General features: G+C 34.4%; 2 protein-coding genes across 2 annotated transcripts; both read left to right on the forward strand.

Annotated features, from left to right (window-relative positions):
- Window positions 1–1,077: 1,077 nt before the first annotated feature.
- Window positions 1,078–8,180, forward strand: LOC145593574 (putative NADH dehydrogenase [ubiquinone] 1 alpha subcomplex subunit 5, mitochondrial). The gene is made up of 2 exons (XM_081649844.1): window positions 1,078–1,479; window positions 7,705–8,180. The coding sequence occupies exons 1-2, from the start codon at window positions 1,167–1,169 to the stop codon at window positions 7,911–7,913; spliced, it is 522 nt and encodes a 173-aa protein (XP_081505970.1). The 5' UTR covers window positions 1,078–1,166; the 3' UTR covers window positions 7,914–8,180.
- Window positions 8,181–11,045: 2,865 nt separating this feature from the next.
- On the forward strand, window positions 11,046–18,295 carry LOC145595158 (COP9 signalosome complex subunit 8-like). Its single transcript, XM_081651527.1, has 5 exons — window positions 11,046–11,205; window positions 11,289–11,368; window positions 11,453–11,634; window positions 16,337–16,444; window positions 17,898–18,295. Exons 1-5 carry the CDS (start codon window positions 11,101–11,103, stop codon window positions 18,035–18,037), a joined length of 615 nt encoding a protein of 204 aa, XP_081507653.1. The 5' UTR covers window positions 11,046–11,100; the 3' UTR covers window positions 18,038–18,295.
- The last annotated feature ends 886 nt before the right edge of the window (window positions 18,296–19,181 follow it).

Raw genomic sequence — 19,181 nt, forward strand, 5'->3', positions numbered from 1 at the left:
ACCAGCCAAAACCCCCATCAGCCACAACCACCCTCCCCGCCGCCATTCCCGCCGTCCCAGCTACCGGATTCTGTTGTCCCACAGCACCGACGCCACCCAAGAAGCTCTCCCGCAGCGCCGACCACCTAGAAGCTCCCTCGCAGCGTCGACGCCGTTCCTCCCCCTCCCCCTCCCACGAAACTCCCTCCCCACCAGCACAAAACTCCCTCCCCACCGCCACGAAACCCAGTCCTCAACCCTCAAAATCCTTTCTCTGTCCCGATCCCAGCCCCCTTCCCTTCCCCAATCCCTTTTCCGGCTACCTCCCCTTCCCCACGTTCCGATTTCGACCTTTATCCCCTTCTAACTTGGCGATTTTGGCCCTCCTCCTCTTCACAACCTTGATTTCGTTAATGGTTGTGGTGGGGAAAAGGGTAGGGGAGGGTTGGAAAGCAGCTCTGGCCCTCGTCTGGCTGGTGGTAGGGGTGGCGAGGTGGTTGAGGTCGCGGTGGGGCTAGGGTCTGGGGTTAATTTTAGGTTTTATTGGGTCGGGGAAGTTTGTGTGGGTGGTTTTTGGGGTTGACGGTGGGTCAGGTGGGGCGCAAAACGGCCGGCTGGTCGATTTTCGGTGGTTAAGGTGGTGGCCGGCCGTTTTCCGGCGATATAAGGGGAGGGGCTAGGGTTTGGCGGTGGTAGGGGTGGCTTGGAAAATTTTGGGGTTTTTTTTTTTTAATTTTAATATTCTGTTTTTTTTTTATAATTATTTTCTAATTATTTTCAGCTTTTTTTTTAAATTTTTTATTAATAAAGATAAATGGACCAATAATATCATGGCATGTGTCATGATTAACCCTTAATGACTAACAGAGTTAACGACCGTTGGTCATTAATGGCACTCGGTGAATTTTTAAAAAACTGAGTGGCATTTGGTGAATTCTGAAAAGTGCGATGACATTTGATGAATTTTTAAATTTGTCAGTGGCATTTGGTGAAATAGCCGTATATATTACGTGCAATTACACTCTTACCCATCGTAATTAATTGTTCTTGTATAACGGGACTCCTTTAAACAAGCTCAGTGTGGTTGTGGCCGTTAACGTCACCCAGCAACAGTGGTGAGTTGAAAGAAAGTAGTCGAATAGAGAGAGAAAGAAAGCGAACGACGAAAACCAAAGGAACAACCAAAGATGTTTTTGAGGAGAATTGCAAGGCCATTAATGGCGAAAGTGAAGGAAACAACAGGGATCGTAGGTCTAGACGTAGTCCCAAATGCGAGAGAAGTTTTGATTTCTCTCTACACCAAAACCCTAAAAGAGATCCAAACTGTTCCTGAAGATGAAGGCTATCGCAAGGCTGTTGAGAGCTTCACGCGCCACCGTCTCAAGGTCTGTGAAGAGGAGCCTGATTGGGAGATCATCGAGAAGCGTCTTGGTTGTGGTCAGGTTGAAGAACTCATTGAAGAAGCTAAGGATGAACTTACCCTTTTATCCAAATTGAATGGTATGTTTCTTTCTTTCTTTCTTTGTTTTTATTTTGATTGATTTTGTTTGCATTGTTGAAATTTTGAGTTTTGATGAATTTATCTTTGATTTTGATTGGAACCCTAGTTTATTTGAGGTTGATTTTAAATGGGGGTTTCTTTAAGATCTATGGATTGAATGAAATGTCGTCGTAATGGGTGTTTTGAATCGTGAGATGTTTAATGAATTCAGTAAGAAGGTTTATTTTTCGCCATTTTCGGGTGCTTATTAGGAATATTGAGCCACAAATTAAGGGTAAGAGGAAGAAATGAGGGTTGGTTTGTGTGCATTATACTGTCAATGTTAACTTGACAGTTGAGATTTAGCTCTTAGGTGGTTAATTATCTAATCTTTTGATTGGACGGATTGGATTCTGAAAACATAGCAATTTGGCTTTTGTAAATCTACATTAGATTGATCGGGTTTCTTTCACTTTTGCCTCTTTATATGTATTCCATCAGTCTTAGTGGTGCTCAATTAAGAGCTTAATTTCAGTGGTGCTATATTAGGTTCTTCATTTCAGTCAATTTGTCGTGCTTTTTGATCCAGCATTTTCTTATGCACATAAAGTTAGCAATATAACCTCAGTAAAGTTATTTTGTAAGGTTACTCGGTGTATTGTAGTTAAACCTAGCAATTTGTTGATTATTAGTTAAGAATACTGTAGCTCATATGTACTGCAGTGGTGAGAGAAGAAATAATGTGTAACTTGTTGAGACAAAGGAGCTCCCTTAATTTCTGTGGACATATAATATTTTAATGGGTTTTATTTCTAGTCTGTGAGTTATTGACCCACATATGCAACTCACCTGGTAAAGAAAGAAGATAATTAAGGTTTATAATCTTGTCAAATTGTGAGACAACCAGACCAGATTTCAACTTGTTACACGGTTTCACCGTGCTCATTAGGCCCTTATGCAATGCTTGGGATAGCAACTGGCCTTATTCTTGTTCACTGCTATGCTTTGTCTCCAATAAGCACACATTGAACCCACTTCTTTGCATTGTTGACAATAGTAAAGATTGAAAATAGCCCATTTTTCTCCTTTTCAATTGTCATTTCACTGCTTGACTTGTCGACCCACAAATGCTGCAAATCTAGGAATTGAAGAGTGAATGGTAGATGCTACTGTCAATGGGTCGTGAATATCTATATTTGATTTTCTTCACATTTGACTTTTGCAATGCTTGGGGATAGAAAATGGCCCACATAAATATTCTGGTCAATTTCTGAATCCCTTCATGCTTCATTTTGATAAACACACTTTTGATCCTTTGAATCTTCTTGTCAATTGGAATATTTCTTTCATTAGTCCTTAATTTGTCATAGGATTATTACTTATTAAGTGCTTCTCCTTCAATCTTTGATCGATAACTTCCCGATTCAAGTCATGCTCTATAGAGTTTGGACTGGGAAGCACATTAATCTGTATACAGTAATAGCAAACCATATATTATATATAGGCACTTGGGGTCACTGGTCGTGTTTAGGTGGTCGTCACTGCCATCTCAATGACATATTTTGATTCAACTGAAGGACTTTGGTGCATATAGATTTTTCTTCTTTCTATAGTAGGTATACCTATTATACAGGAGAAGTTATAATGTTGCATGCATGTTTTTTGCATAAACTTGCTTTCACATATTCCTCTTATAACATTGACATTTAAGCAGTTCATTCCGATGAATCCTTGGAATTATCTTTTAATTTTAACTACAGTTGATCAATTTTGTTCAATGTAACCGCTTTTTCCTTATATTCTAATGATTTCCATTCATATATGAAATATGATTTCAGTCTCATTTTGGATGTTTTTGCTTTATGAGACTGGCCACTAAGTGAAAGGCATTATGTGAGGTATACACTTAGTGTTGAAGTGATCCCAGTGTCCTCAAAGGTTTTGTGGGCCCACAATGAGCTGATAGCTTGCTCAATTGGTGTCCCCTTTGAAGCGCATCACTCCTTTCCTGTTTCCTTGCTAGTCAAACAAAGATAATAAGCACAAATTACCTGTTATATTACTTATATCAGTTATAGGGATCCTTGATCAAAAAATTACTGAAGTGCAAAAAGTGCGCTGAAATATCCCGGGTTGTTACTATTTGTATTTTTTTTTTTTTTCCCTAATGAGGATATTTAGGCATTATGATGTGATATATATGTGCATGACATTTGAAAACATATTTTTATTCTATACTAAATTATATCTTTACTATAAAAAGTTGGGGTAGAAAACATTTTTGTAAAACTTAGTTATATTTTTGTATAATACTAAATGTTAGAAGTCTAACTAATGGTGCAGTTATTGTAAGAAGATATAATTAATTAATTATAAGACTTAATTATATTTAGTTTCTAAAATATTAAACAATGATGTAATTTTAGATTGTTGGTTAAGTTTTCACTTTTCACTTCAAGGGTCACGTGTTCGATAATTTGTAGTGACAATATCTATTTTTTTAATTAGATCCTTTGCATCAAAGGAGAGTGTCACATGACACGTTAACTTTCTTTGGCACACTCTTTAATATATTTAGTATATATTCTAATTTATTATTTTTTTAAGCTTGTGTTCCTCGTGTTTCATGGTGATGCTTTGAATGTTGGTCTCTTTAGGTAGGGAGAAGCTTTGAGGAGTAAGAACCATGTGCATTAGGAATTAAGGTGTTTTTGATTTTATTTTTCACCTAGTCCTAAGTAGTTATCTGTTGAAAAGTAATTCAAGGTGTGATTTTAAAAATATATTTTGGCAGAGATGTATGCATTAATAATCTGCTGTTTACTTGTGGTTAACAAGAATGCCAGAGTAAATTTTGGTGATGGAATCTTCAATATTGTAACGCTTATGTGAAATTGGTATTCTTTAAGTTTGAATATAGTTTAGTGCATTCATTTATATATTTATTTTCCAATCAGAACCTATGTTGCCCAGACTCGGATTTGAGGCATATCTAAGTAATCTGACACTTCGTCCAAAAAGACACCCATATATATAGTGACCTTATAATGAAATTTTATAAAATCTGGAGTATACATGACACTCGACGCCAAGTAGGGTGTCAAAGTTGCAAAGCAATTTGCTGTAGTGTAGAAGAGGGATAAGCTCACCTACATTTTAGGTAAGCAATTGTTTATGTGGTTTTTTGTTGGCGTGCCCAAAATCGCCTTATGTTGCTTGCAAAAGGTAGTAGGTTATTAAAGCATGCCTAGTTTCCTCTAAGAATATAGATTTATGCTTTTCACTCTATGGTTAGTTGGATATAGATGCACAATGATAAGCAAAATTTTTCAAGAACATATCAAGAATTACCTTAATGTTATCTACTACATGTGTTTCATATTATTTGCAACTATTGCCAAAAATGGATGCTACATACGAAGTATTATTTACAACAAATGTTTTCTTTCCTTTTTAGAATGTCATTTTTCTCTCCTTCTCTTTTTCTACTCATCACATGCATCCATATTTCTCTCTCCACCTTACACTCACAAACAAATTTTTGCCCAAGAGGCCAAGAGTCCGTGCGGTCCTCCAAAGTTGTAAATAATATGAAATGGAGGTATTAGAAAATTTGATGAATGTTATCATCATCATCATCATCATCATTTGACTACGAAATTTATCAAAATGATACTAGTCTACACAGTACAAACTTGCTTAAGACTATTAATTTTATTGTTATACACGGCCCACCAACAACCTTAAATATACTCCATATTCCTATGAGTATCCCCCCCCCCCCCCCCCCCAAACAAAATGGCTCCAAGGAGAGTAGGAGAGAAATTTATTAGCATTAGGTGTTGTTTGGTTGCACCAAAGAAATTTGGGAAATAGTTAATCATGGGAATTTAGATATTGGGGTTTTGTTTGGTTGACCACAACACATAAAAATGTGGGAATTTCAAATTCATGGGAATTTCCAATTCCCACAAAACATGGGAATTAAATTACCAAGTACCCCCTTGGTAACTTGAAATTCCCATGATTTGCAAATTCCTCCATGAATAACAAACAACTTTCAACAATTCATGGGATTTCTAATGTGGGAAGTTAATTCCCATAATTTGTGAATTCCTATGGGAAGTTATTTCCCTTTTCAACCAAATGACCCCTTAATGTATGAGTGTATCACGCTCACAAGTGTGAATGAGTATTCTTATAGGATTGAAAAGGAAATAGAAAAATATTATAGTATCAGTGTATCACACTCACAAGGGCGCAACTTTTTTTTGAAAATAAGCAAAAGTAATACGAAGGGATTAATGCAAGCTTGTATATTTAACAAACAGTGATTATGTGATTATGATTTGCACTCTTCAGTGGGGAAAAGTTCACGGTGGTAAGCAATATGGTTTATTACTGAGATAGATAAGAAAAAAAAGATAATAGACATTAATAGAATGGGATATGGATTTGGCTTACTAAAACATTCATCCTGCATTTTTTTTTATTTTGAGCAAGATTCTTTAGGCTGGTTCAGATTAGAAATCTAACAGAAACAATTTCATTTATCTTATGCGTGACTTCAGATTCTTAACTAATCAAATTAAGTTTTACAATAACCTTATCAGCAGAGATTTTGCTGTAAATTTACTGAGGGATTTTTTCATGAGATGGGTTCTACAAGAATTCCTTGATACAAATATCAAACTTTCCCTTTATCTCTCGTCCCAAGAGCAATAGTAGCTGCTCCTTAATGTTTTTCTTGTGTCATCCTCCTTTTTCTACACATTTAAACTCTACCAAACCTGTTCCCATAAGGCAACGACGAGTGCTTTCAATCAATGGCCATCTCATCTGTCATTCTTTCTCCTTACCCTGAGAAAGATTTGTTGAGCCTTTTGCTGCCTTGCTGAAATAGACTTTGTCTGCTCAATAAAGCATATGTAGATTTTATCATAGACTGCTCAATTCAGGATTAGGGAGTGAGCAGGACAAAGATTACACATTTGATTGACATCTATTACTAGGTTATACTAGGCATATAATATATATATAGGGCTCAGCACAGTAATACATTCTCCGTTTTTATTAATTGTGACCATTTGACTTTGCACTATTCACATAAGTTACTTTTAATATTTTTTGTGGTTTTAAGGGTTATGTAGGATCTTGAGATTCGTCTTGGTTAATACTTGTTAGAAATCAACTTTTATAATTTCTATCTATCTAGAAAACAATATTAATGACTGAAGCTATGCATGTACAAGCTTTAAAAAAAAAAAAAATTTATTACTACAGAAAATTGGGCAAGTATTTCAATTATGTTAAGTAATGAAAGTAAGATAAATGATTTGTATTAGGATTGACTTTATGTTGGTTCCTAAATTATAAAATTGACAGTTATATGGTCTCTTCTTTGAGTAGTGAGACAAAATTTTGAGTAGAGTGCTCTTGGGGATAGCTATTGAGCTGATGCCTTGCTGTTTGTTGCATAAGCATGCAACTTGTTGATGCTGGGTTCTTAGTGGATCATAAGGATCATGAACTTAGCGTATGTTTTGGTTTGCTTTGACCAGGTACAGGGTTGAGTATGAGTTGGTTTCTATTTAAGAAAATTGACTATTTTTTGGTCTCATTTTGAAGTAGTGAGGCAATGTACTTTGGGAATGCCTGTTGACCTGATGCCTTGCTGTTCATACTGCATAAGCATACAAGTTGTTGCTGACTGGATGCTGGGTTCTTAGTGATTGTGATTGTGATCAGCAGGATGATGAAACTTAGTGTACATTATGGTTTGCCTTGACTAGGTACTGGATGGAAATAAGCAGTAGTAATCCTTTACAGGTAGGTATTTGATGGGAAAGGTGAGATTACCTGCATCGCTGCATGAGAGAAAAGAAATGTAATTTGGTCCTTTTAACATTTTGTCCATTCTAACTGCTAACCTACGGGTGACAAAGACAAGTAGAGCATACAAGTAAAAAAAATAAAAATTGAGAGCCTTCCTAACTTCAAATACTCTTCAATTTGCAATTGATGCTCCTAGCTACGTAATGGAAGTTTTAATTGGATTTCGTGAGTATTGTGACAGTTTGTCTTATTTAAGCACTCTGGTTTCTACGGGATTAAACATCCTTCACTTGCTACTTACCTGATCATGGTTTTGCATGTTTCTTTGTCTGTTCACTTTGACATTCTCCTGGGTTATATGGGTCTGCATAGGGTGTATTAAACATAGTTCTAACCTGTTGATTTTTCAGAGTGGAATCCATGGGGTGTTGATGATGACTATGAGTGTGAGGTTATTGAGAATGACGCTCCAGTTCCAAAGCATATTCCATTGCACCGGCCTGGCCCTTTACCCGAGGAGTTCTACAAAACGATGGAGTCTATTGCTTCAGAACCTGTGAGTGAGCCAGTCATTACAGATGGTGGTGATTCAAAGTCAACGAAGCAGGATGCTGCCTGATCATTGCCTTATTTTGTGTTTGCTGCATATTTTGGCTGTTTGGAGGCCAAATCCATATGTTCTATTGTCTTTGATCGCTTCAATGTAGCGAAAGAAAATTATTTACTGATCAGACAGGCTCAATCTGTTTGTTTCAATAAAAATTTTAGGTGCTTTGTCCTCCTGTTGTTATGAACAATGGCACTAGACGAATGCTTTGTATGCGCAAAGCCTTATTTTTGATCTGTTCAGATGAATGTGTATCGAGCATCCAACCAATATTGTCAATTTCTTTGTCTCATCAATATTATACAACCTGATTTACATTTTCTTACAAAAGGTATACGTTTTCATCTTAAATCATTTTTTTTCTCTAAAGTTGGAGGTGTCCCTCCTAGTCTCCTACCTCTTCCTTTGCTTTTCCCAACTTTACTATGGGTTTGTTTGGTTCATCTAATCTCAGCTTATTTTCCCTTTTTTTTTTCAATCATTTTTTTCACTAAAGTTGGGGTGTTCCTCCTACCTCTACTATTAATAGTCCACTAAGGAAAGTTTTAGATAGACAATCTACAAGCCATGGTCGTTCCTTAGCATCAAGCATATGGCCATGTAAGTCCATGGTTTCGTCGAAGGCACCAAAGACATCGTTGACCCGAGTCGCTCTCGTTCCTCCATGCCGGGACCACTGCGGTTATCTATATATAATTCGGGACTTTCCCATTTGTAACCCAACTTTTTGAATACTTCATTTTAGATCTTCTTTCATATTTAGGCTTAGGTTGAGAGCTTCTCTCTCTAGATTAGGCTAAGTGTAGGATTAGGTGTTTCAATGATTATTTGAGAAATAAAAGATTCAAGTGTGATAATTGGATTGAAATTTTCTCAATTATCAATTAGAATTTCTCACTCTCTCTCCTCTTTATTGCTTTCTTTAATTTTATGTTGATTTAGTTTTGTTGCTTTATTCTTTGATTGATTATTGATTTCAATTATATGCTTTGATTTAATTTAATAATGAATTAGTGAGTAGTTAGCTTGCTAGGGTTTGGGCAAAGCATGTTTGATTGATTATTGAGATTAGTTTAGAGACTTTGGGTGAGTTTATTGGTGAGTCTTGAATGGAGTCTTAACTCAAGACTCACCTACAAGACTATATAATTTTTGCAATAAAGTGGTGCAAGACTATAGGGAGTCTTGAGATGAGTTTTGGATTCTAAAACTCATCTTAAGACTCTACAAATTTACAAAAAGCAATCTGTATTTTTTTTTTTTGTTGGCCATTAAAGAGCTGCCAACTCTTTTTTTTTTTATCAACTCATCAGCTAAAAAAAGTTGCTGATTTTTATAAAAATATATATATATATAGTGAATTTGGAGTGAGTCTTGAGATAATGTGTTAAAAGTGGAGAAAATCTAGTATGACTTTAATGGAAAGCTGACGTGGTAGAGTCTGAATTAAGAGTATCGGTCTGGGGATAAACTTACCCTTAAATTGATTGATTGTTGAGATTAAGTTGATTAATGGAAGTTTGTACGTAATTATTTTAATTAGGGATTGATGACTAAACCACTAGATTGCATTGTGAATTCATTTTACATGACCAATGGACTTTGGAGTTGCAATTATTTAGGGTTTCACAATCTCCAAAAGTGTCTAGAAGGCCATATGAGTTGTTTCACCCAAACAGTTATTCATATGTGGATCTCAAGCCGAATTAGTGCTACCTCACATATTGTATTGCTTCAGATGAAGATTTTTATAAAGGCGATCGTTGATCAAATCTGCAATGTAACTAGTTCTAAGGTGAATTGTATTTGTATTGGAATTTCAGATTTCCTCGGAATTGTTTGTAAGTGCCGTTTGGCTATCTTTCATTAATGAAATCCTTTCTCTTCTTGTCAAAAAAGATTTGTGATTCTCTTACTTTCAAATTCCAATATTTTTTCTTTTTATAAAAATGGCAAATTTCTCGCTTGGTCAATATAATAATGAGCCTTTTTGTAAATATTTAGATAGACTTGAGGGATTTTTTTTACTACAATTGTTGTAGTATTTGGGAGGCTTGTAAGATACAAGTATGTTATTTTGGTTTAAATGAAAATACTAGACATAGTCGAAAACGTGTATAATGGTGAATTTCGAGCCATGTCAATTGTTATGCTTGGGACTTTTATGTTTGATTTGTTTGTGATATTTATAATATGGGTAACCATATTCTAATATTAATGTTCAATGTCTTGATTCTTTTAATATTTGCATGACTTCCCATTATGCTTTGTCTTATGATCCCATTAATGAACCTATAACGTATGATTTCAACTCTATTTCCCCTATTATTCATGACGATGAACATGAGATGCATCCAAAGGTTAATGAGCATGATGTGTTTCAATGTTCCTCATTATTTACCTATAAAGCTTGTCATACTCTGAATCAAACTTGACCCAACCTGACTTGAACCCGACTTATAAGTAAGAAAAAACTAACATGATCCGACTTGGATTTGACATAAACCCGACATGACCTAACCTGAATGGCTGAGTGCTAATTGAGTTGAGCAGCTTGCGAGCAACTTGTACTCGACTCGGTCAACGCTCGCTCAAAACTCGACTTGAATTCGACTCGACTCGAGATGTTAACGAGCACGAGTTGAGCAAGCTCTAACTCGACTCGATAAGCTCGTGAGCAACTCGATAAAATATTATTAATATAAAATTTGTAAACAAAGTTACTATCTTTAAACAAATTTGACACTAATTAAGCCTTAATTTATATCATAAAAAAAGAAAGAGTAAATTTTTATTAATATCTATATATAATAAGGATTACAATATAAATTGAACAAAAAATAAATAAAGACATATAATAATAGAAGTACCAAAATTTTAACGAGCAGATTGTAAGCTACTCGACTCGACTCGAAACTTTAACGAGCACGAGTCGAGCATGTTTTATTTGCTCGAAACTTTAGCGAGTACGAGTTGAGCACATGTAAAAAGTTTTCGAGTTGAGTCGATCACGAGCTGAGTCGTGATCGACTTGCTCGATAAACACCCCTGGGCTGAACCATACTTAAAATCCTTTATTTTGGACAACTTTTCGTTTAGACTAAACCCAGTTAACCCACCATATATAAATTGCGAGAAGCTCAACCAAGTTTAAAAATCCATCGATCCTGCAGACTAGCAGAACCTTAAGAGCTCATCAATGGAAGAAGAAGCAACAACAATGGATTTCTCACTTCTCACTGACGCAATTGCTTCCAAATCCTACGACAAAATCGCTGATATCTGCGACAATTTGATGCTTCAGGTATGCTTCTCCCTCTCTTTCTCCTCATAAATTTCCAACAAAAACCTCCGAATTTCATCAATTCATCGCTTTTATTGTCGTAGGTTTCAGCAGAAGGTGTTAATTTCCAGAACGACTGGCCTTATGCAGTTCATCTATTAGGGCACATTTATGCTGGCGACATGTTAGTTTATTCGTCAACTTTGGGTTAAAAGGTTTGAATTTGTTTCGATAAACCCTAATTTTGGTTAGTTTTTGATGTTAACAGTAATAGCGCGAGGTTTCTTTGGAAATCTATGCCATTGGCGATTAAAGAGAATCAGCCTGAGGTGATTGCAGTTTGGGGAATTGGTCAGAAGCTTTGGACTAGGGATTATGCTGGTGTTTATGAAGCTATTCGTTCTTTCGATTGGAGCCCTCAAATTCAACCCATTGTCGCTGCGTTTTCGGGTTAATCTTTTACTTGCCCTAAATTTAAGCTTTTCTTTAATTAGTGTACTGCTGAATCCTGTATGTTTGAGATGATGATTGAGTATTGTTTATGTATGTTATGATTTAGTAATATGTGGACTTTATCATTGGCTGCCGTAAATTAATTTTTGTCTAGGGCCTGAAATTGGTTTTAATTTGAGCTATTGAAAAACCATCTATTGACTACTCTCACGGGATACACCGGATTGAGTTAAGGAGGATGAGTGCTGCTGCTGTTGTCGTTGTTTTTCTTGGTTGTGGTGCTATATCTGTATTGTATATTTGTATGTTTAGAAGTATTAAATATGAATGGACTTTCTATGGAGGTAGTCTTAGACTTAGAATCCTCGAAAATTATCAGGTCTAAGATTTTTATATATGAATGAGATTGAATGGTGAAGAGGCCACTTCTTAGAAGAGACATGGAGTTCTGATTCTTTATCATTTGTTTATGATTTGTTACAAAGTCTGGCTTAGTAGATTGACATACATCGTATTTAGTTTTGCCCTAACAGCAGCTATTATTGTCACGCGTACTGAGTTTTTCCTTTTCCTTTCATTTTAATTATTTTATTTTAAATTTACAAGCTAAGAGCAGCACGAAAATTCGTTCTTGTGCATATAAGTAATCTATCAAGATCAATTCTCTGTTTTTTTTTTAAATGGCGGTTTTTTTAAAGGTTGGTAGTTTTCTTTAAAAAAAAAAAAGACAAAGATGAAAGGGGTAGTTATGAATTATGATAGGATAGTTTTTATTTATTTATTTTTTTAAATTGCACTTATTTTTGGTAAAAATGTAATTTTAATTATGTAGAAGGGTATTTTTAGGAAAAACAGAATTTATTAACCAAAAGGTCCTTTCTCTTTGTATAGTACATAGAGTTTTTGTATTGAATTGACATTATCCTATTCTCAAGCATATTTTATGCCTTCTTTGAGAAAAATTTCTAATAGCTTGGAGCAACTTAATGGTCCTTCACTCCTTCCTATATTAATTTTGAAAGAATATATACTTGCTATTGTGTTAATATAGGCATCGGAAAGTGATAGTTGTTCTGAAAGTAGGAATGGCCATGTGGATAAGATGTGCCACTCTTGTAGTTGTCTTTGGGATCCTGGTTGTTAAGCTTGTCGAATTGACTTTATTTGATATACTTGGAGTATCTTGTTGTCCAGCTCCCAATCTAATGATTTGTTACTTTACTATCAAAATATTCTTAGGAGAGTAAGAAAAGTGAAGAATGATAGTTGTTGGTTGGTGATTACAAACAACAACAAAAAACCTTAGTCTTAAAATGATTTGGGGTTCGCCTAACATGAATCATCATAAGGAATTGTTTGAAAAGGAAAAAGAGCATAGCAATATAATCAATTGAATAAAAGTTGGAAAAAAATTGTGTAAGTTGAGAAACAGAAAGACTATACAAATAATAATTATGAGAGTTATATTTTATTTTTAATATATTTGTTGGTGATGATAATATGGCATTATGCTTATAATTTTGTTATTACTCTTGAAGTTCATTGTTGTAATTTGTTCGTAATTATGATCTGCTAGCTGGTGAATTTCATTAGATTTATTAGATTTTCTACCGTTGTTGCTTTTAAAAGTTATCTTTGATGTGAGTTAATCTGATGTGAGTTAATCTCAGTACGATATGTAATTTACCAATTTAATTTTGTTAAATTGGGCCAACACTACCACTTTTGGGCTATAGTTTTCCTTTTTCAGTATGCGGTTATAGGAGGATTAGAGTATCGGTTAATTTTTCTTTTGAAAATAAAAAGATATTATCTCTAATATTTGTCAACACTTTACACATTTGGTGTTCACCTAAAATACCTATAAACACCCTTACATTATATGAGCACTTTTTAAATTGTTTTTTTTTTTTTTAAATGCTAAATATAGTATGGGTTGTTGTAAATATCTTCTGAAATGTAAAGCACCTGTTGCGTGCATCTAAATCTAATTCAGTAATAATCCGACACTATCCTAATCAAATTTTCATATAAAGCTATCAAATTAATCGTACTTTTGAAAAATGAGATTCTTTGTTCTTTTAACTTAATTCTTATTACGTATTTTTGTTCAAAATCAGATTAGATTGAACTAAAACGGAAAAATCCTGACCCACTAAAGATGAACTTAACAAGATCTATCATGATGTTTTTTCTTATATAAATTCAATTAGACCAGACTTGCATTTTGCAGAGACTCAGATTTGGGTCTGACACTCCATATTTTATAAAATTTTATATAAGGCCACTATGTATTTAGGTATTGTGTCATGTCAAAGTGTTGGAGGATTCAACACGCAACACCTGATGTAAAGCAAGGTGTCGAAGTAACATAGCTAGAACACTTTGTTTCAGGTGAAGAGAACAAAGCCTAAACATTCTCTTCAAAGATGTTCAGAGATGTTAATGTTTTCTGTTTAATTTTTTCTTCAATAAAGAGATGCCTTTTTGAGTTTTAATCCTTTTCAATGAAGGCTTATATACAAGCAACCTCTAGTATATCATCATCATCATCAAGAGACATTATCATGGTTTACAAAGCTTGTAATGATAGTATGGCCTTACCTTAATATCATTTTCGACTTTTCTACAAGAAAAATTGGACACAGTAGAGTCATCTTATAAAGAAAAAAAAATAGGTATTTGTGTAGGCCGACTTCATGGTTAGTTTTTCTATTGAATTAATTTTCCTTGTTTGAGTGATAAGACTAACACTTACCTTGATAACAAAAACAAACTAATAACTGAATTCCATTCCAAGATTTAAAGAGAAAACAAATGCATGTTCATGAGAAAATGGGAAAAAAAAAAGAGTTTTTTTTGGCAAATTATATTCTATTGAATTAATATTCCTTGTTTGAGTGATAAGACTAACACTTACGTTGATAAACAAAAACAAACTAACAACTGAATTCTATTCCAAGATTTAAGGAGAAAACAAATGCAATTATAGAAGCCACTTTGTAAAGATGCCTATTCTTTAGTTTGTATATTGCCAAACAAGGTAAACAGAAGTCAGATGTACCTTTGGGGAACATATTTCTGAGTCAGATGAGCAATTGATGTCGCTGGAGGCAAAAATTGATTACATATTTTAAAGAGAATGAAGTCTTCCTGGTATAGAGGATTATGATAAATTAGTCACTCAATCTATAAGTGACTACTTCCTACTTGTTTACCAACTGCATTTGTTACAAATAGTTACCTCTCTAGCCCTGTCTTGTATTAATTGTCATATGTAGCAATTGATTGATTTCTGTGGGAGTATCCTTTTATATTACTTTGGCCATTAGCAATATATTTTATTGGTATATTAATTTCTTTTGGTTTATTATAGAATTGGAAACTTGACAACTATCATGGGACATCTAAAACGGAAAATTTTGCAATTATAATGTGATGGAGAGTAGCATTTTGAATCAAATTCTACATTTCTACATGGTCATTTTATGCAAAACCAGTTATTAGAAAACTCTTTGTGAAAAAAAAAAACACTCTTGTACAAAATCACACAATATAAAAATGAAAGTTGAATCTTATGGAATAAAGAAAATGCTAATAGCAGATGTTATTTATACAATACTTTAATTATGGTTATAAATATATAGGGAGTAAACTTACATTTGCGGTTTTTAAGGTTATTTTTAAAATTTTAAATGCACACATCTTTGTAAAATACTTTAATAATGGTTATAAATATTTAAGGAGTAAACTTACATTTGTGGTTTTTGAGGTTCATTTTATAATTTTAAATGCACACATCTAAGTCATTCTTAAAGTTTTCTAGGGCTCTAAGCCAGTAGGCACCCAACATATCGGTTACCAATGACACTTGAATTTTCATTTGGGAATGACTGACATGTGGCATCTTTTGTGTAATTTTTTAATTTGTTTTTGCTGTACCTTATTTCTTGATTCTCTTTACCTTTTCTGGATTTCCTTTCTCCTTTCTTTCTCCAAATCTTCTCGCTGATGCAAGACAACAATGAAGTGGATAAAAGGCATGCATGCATCCTCTTTGTGAGAGAAAAAAAAAAAAAAGTATAAGTGGGGACTATGAGATGAGAGAAAAAAATAATAATAATTTAGCAGTTTGCCAAAAAATGGAAGTGTAACACCTACAAAAATGGCTGATTAGGGCAAGTAACACTTAAATTTTGGATGGAGTATGTACTAATATAAATGAAGGAATTGTAATTATCTGCAGATGAAAAACGGAGGAAGTATTATCATCTGCAGATGAAATAGAAGAAGTGTGTAACATGGCGGTTCTGGCGATGATGGCGGTGCTGGAGTGGTGCTAGTGAGGGTGGTGGTGATAACGAGGTTGGCAGTGGTGGGGTACTGGGTGTATGGTTGTGAGGTGGTGGTAGTTTAGGGAAAGAGAATGGAAACATGGAATGTTGAATCAAAGTAAAGGAGTTTGGGCTTAAGCAGAGAGTAGGGAGTGAATTAAATGACCTAACAAACAATAATAAAGAGAACCCGCTCTGTTGATTCTTTTGCCCTTTCCTGAATCCCCTGTACCAAACACCCTAACTTCCTTTAGCTTATGCTTTTGCACCATTTGCTATGATTGTGCATGTGATCTTGCAATGTACAATTGATGCAGCTTGTTTTTCCTTTTCAAATACTCGATATTAATAATTTCTCTTTGCAGATAATTATACCAAGAAGATGTTTCAGCTACTTGTTGCTGGCTACTCAACCATTAGTGTTCAAGATACAGCATTATTTTTGGGAATGAGTGAAGATGATGTGACAAAATGTAAGTGTATTTGATCTCATATGACATGCTGATTTATCAGACACATGGCAAATCATTATTTTCTTTCCTCAATTATATAGCAATAGCTCATATAACTTAGAATATACTTTAATGATTTTATTGAAGTGGTCTCTTCAACCAAAGCTCACAGTATTTTTTTTTTTGTTTTAATCAGTAACCTGGTAGAGTATTGTGTTTCATTCTAAAGATTTTAGTCTAATCAGTTCAAAATTTCCAAATATATTTGGTTAATCCCCTGTTTGATTCATCTTAATGTTTGTGTTAAGAAGCTTGCCTTTATTTTTTTTTTTTTATATTTCATCATCAGTCCCTCCAAACCATTATTTGGATCACTTTAATTTTTTATATCCTACTTTAACTCTTCATAATGATAGTTTTTTTTTTTATTTATTTATTTTATTTTATTTTATTTTATTTTTTAAATGATATTCTAATGATTGTTATAAATTAACAATAAGGTTTCAAAAAAAAAAAAAAAATGTTGCCAATAAAACTTGAAACTCTAGTCTTGCAAATTCTTAGTCCAACGATACCTTGTAACTTCTGCAAAGGCCTATTGTTCCTTGATGCTACGATAAGCTATGTATTTGGTTGGTACATGTATATATTTAAAGCCTTTTAGGTTGCTGTCTTCCGTCTAGTCTACTCAAAAGTTTATTTAAATTCTATGCGTAGAAATGACAAGAATTTTGTCTAATTGATTAACCAAAGTATTGACTATATGAAATAAATATTTTTTGTTTTTTTTACCCAGACTGCAATGCTTTTTATTTGATAACCTGAAGAACTAGAAGGGCTAAATTACACCATGCTAAGTTGCTAACCTATTTCCAGCATGTACATATGAAGTACTCAAGTACCAAAAAAAATAATAAAGCAGTTCTAGGTCTCCCAGATTCATAGATAATGAATATTTCTGCTATGTCAACTCAAATTATTCTAGTTAAAAGAAGAGATCAGCTGCAAACCCTTGGTGTTTTTCATAAATAATTTTGTGATAGGCCTTTTTTTTCCCCCTAAGTTGAAGATTTCTTTTTTGCCGACTTACTGATTTAGGAATGAAACCCTTAGCTGAAGCTCCCTATGTCTTCTCCTAGTATTCTGCTCCCTAGTCCATGAATAGATGACACAAGCAGCCTTGATTTGCTTGATTTCCTTTTTTTAGTAAAGAACATGTTTAATTTTGATGTCAATTTCTGTCTATAAGCTAAATCAGCTTTGTGGCAATGAATAATGTTATTATTTACATACACCACTGCGACCAATTATGTGCTTTAGCTAAGATTAAACAGTCATTTAGTTTTCAAATATCAACTTTTTATATCTTGTTGATATCATTGGCCAAATTTTTCACATTGGAATATTTACATTTGTGGGAAAGGTAGTTTACATTTGTTTATCTCTGATATGGTTCTTTTATTTTATAATATAGATGTTTTGGTGGAGGGTTGGAGCTTGGACTCTGCTGCCAGAATGTTCACTGTGAAGAAGCAATCTGTAACTACAGAGCAGAAATTAGATCCCAGTAAATTGCAGCGCCTGACAGAATATGTTTTCCACCTTGAACATTAGCTGATAAAAGCTGGTGGGGCTCCCCTCACCCCCCCCCCTCCTTCTCCCTTCCCCTATCCTACCTACCAGAAAAACGTAAAACTTGTTACGACAGGAAACATAGCATGGGTTCTACTGTAGGAACATTTTGAAAGATCTAACTCGTTTCAACGAGTTGTTGAATCTCATCAAATTTTTACGGTCATTTGATTAGTGTAAATCTGAAAATTATTGCCAATTGTCGAATGAAATTGAAGATGGATAGGTCACATTTCGTTATTATTATGACTATTTGATTACTGTAAAGTGCTTTGATCACCTTGTAAAAATCAATTTAAATTGGATGTTATCAAGGGTTACTCCATTATTTATGTACAAGCCCTATGTCTTGATTGAAGTTGCTCCAAATCAAGCCATCCTTGTGTTCACAAGCTTTGATTAAATAAAAAGAAATGAATAATACAAGAAGTTTGGGACCTTGGGGTTATACTGTTTGCTTGGGGCAAATACTTTTGAACTTTATGGTGAAGAAATTGATTAAAGACATTCAATAGTGATTTTCAGTGAGATTAATTAGGTACACATAGAAGTGATCATTAGGCAAGTTGGGTTCGGGTTGGACCGAAGCCAAAAAATAAGCCCATTTCTCGGGTTGGGTTAGGTCGGGCCAAGCTTAGAGCCGCATTGTTTTTTCACAAATCCGACCATGTTAGGTTGTGTAGGATTTTCAGGCCATTTTCAGGCTGGGCCTAAAAAGTCAATTAAGTATGCATAAAAATGCATTCCCAAACTAACCCAAAAATAATAAATTTGCGGGTTAGGTCGGACCCAACCTGATTTCGGGATGGAAATTTCTGTCCAAACACGGCCTAAATCAGGTTGGGTCGGGCTGGGCTAACTTTGATCACCTCAAGTTACACATAAAGAGTTTTATGTACCAAATTATGCTAAAAGAGTAGAAATTATTGAAAAATTTGACAGGAATAATTCAACTTTTGTATGTTTTCTAAATCTCATCTTTTGATTATTCTCGAAATTTTTTTCAACTTTTATTAATACCCATTTGCTTTATAGTAGGTCATCAACCCTAGTAACAGGTTGTCAATCAACGTGTCAAAAGTGGTGGGAGGCTAGGGAGGTGGTCAACAATGATGGGAGGGAGGAG

This window comes from Chenopodium album, chromosome 19 (genome assembly GCF_948465745.1).
Source record: "Chenopodium album chromosome 19, dcCheAlbu1.1, whole genome shotgun sequence".
Classification (NCBI taxonomy): Eukaryota; Viridiplantae; Streptophyta; class Magnoliopsida; order Caryophyllales; family Amaranthaceae; genus Chenopodium; species Chenopodium album.

Excerpts from the sequence above, each read along its gene's own strand:
- LOC145593574 (XM_081649844.1), top strand. The coding sequence starts at position 1,167 with ATGTTTTTGAGGAGAATTGCAAGGCCATTAATGGCGAAAGTGAAGGAA. Across the intron at positions 1,480-7,704 it reads CCTTTTATCCAAATTGAATG|AGTGGAATCCATGGGGTGTT; the intron begins GTATGTTTCTTT and ends TTGATTTTTCAG.
- LOC145595158 (XM_081651527.1), top strand. The coding sequence starts at position 11,101 with ATGGAAGAAGAAGCAACAACAATGGATTTCTCACTTCTCACTGACGCA. Across the intron at positions 11,206-11,288 it reads GCGACAATTTGATGCTTCAG|GTTTCAGCAGAAGGTGTTAA; the intron begins GTATGCTTCTCC and ends TTATTGTCGTAG. Across the intron at positions 11,635-16,336 it reads CATTGTCGCTGCGTTTTCGG|ATAATTATACCAAGAAGATG; the intron begins GTTAATCTTTTA and ends TTCTCTTTGCAG.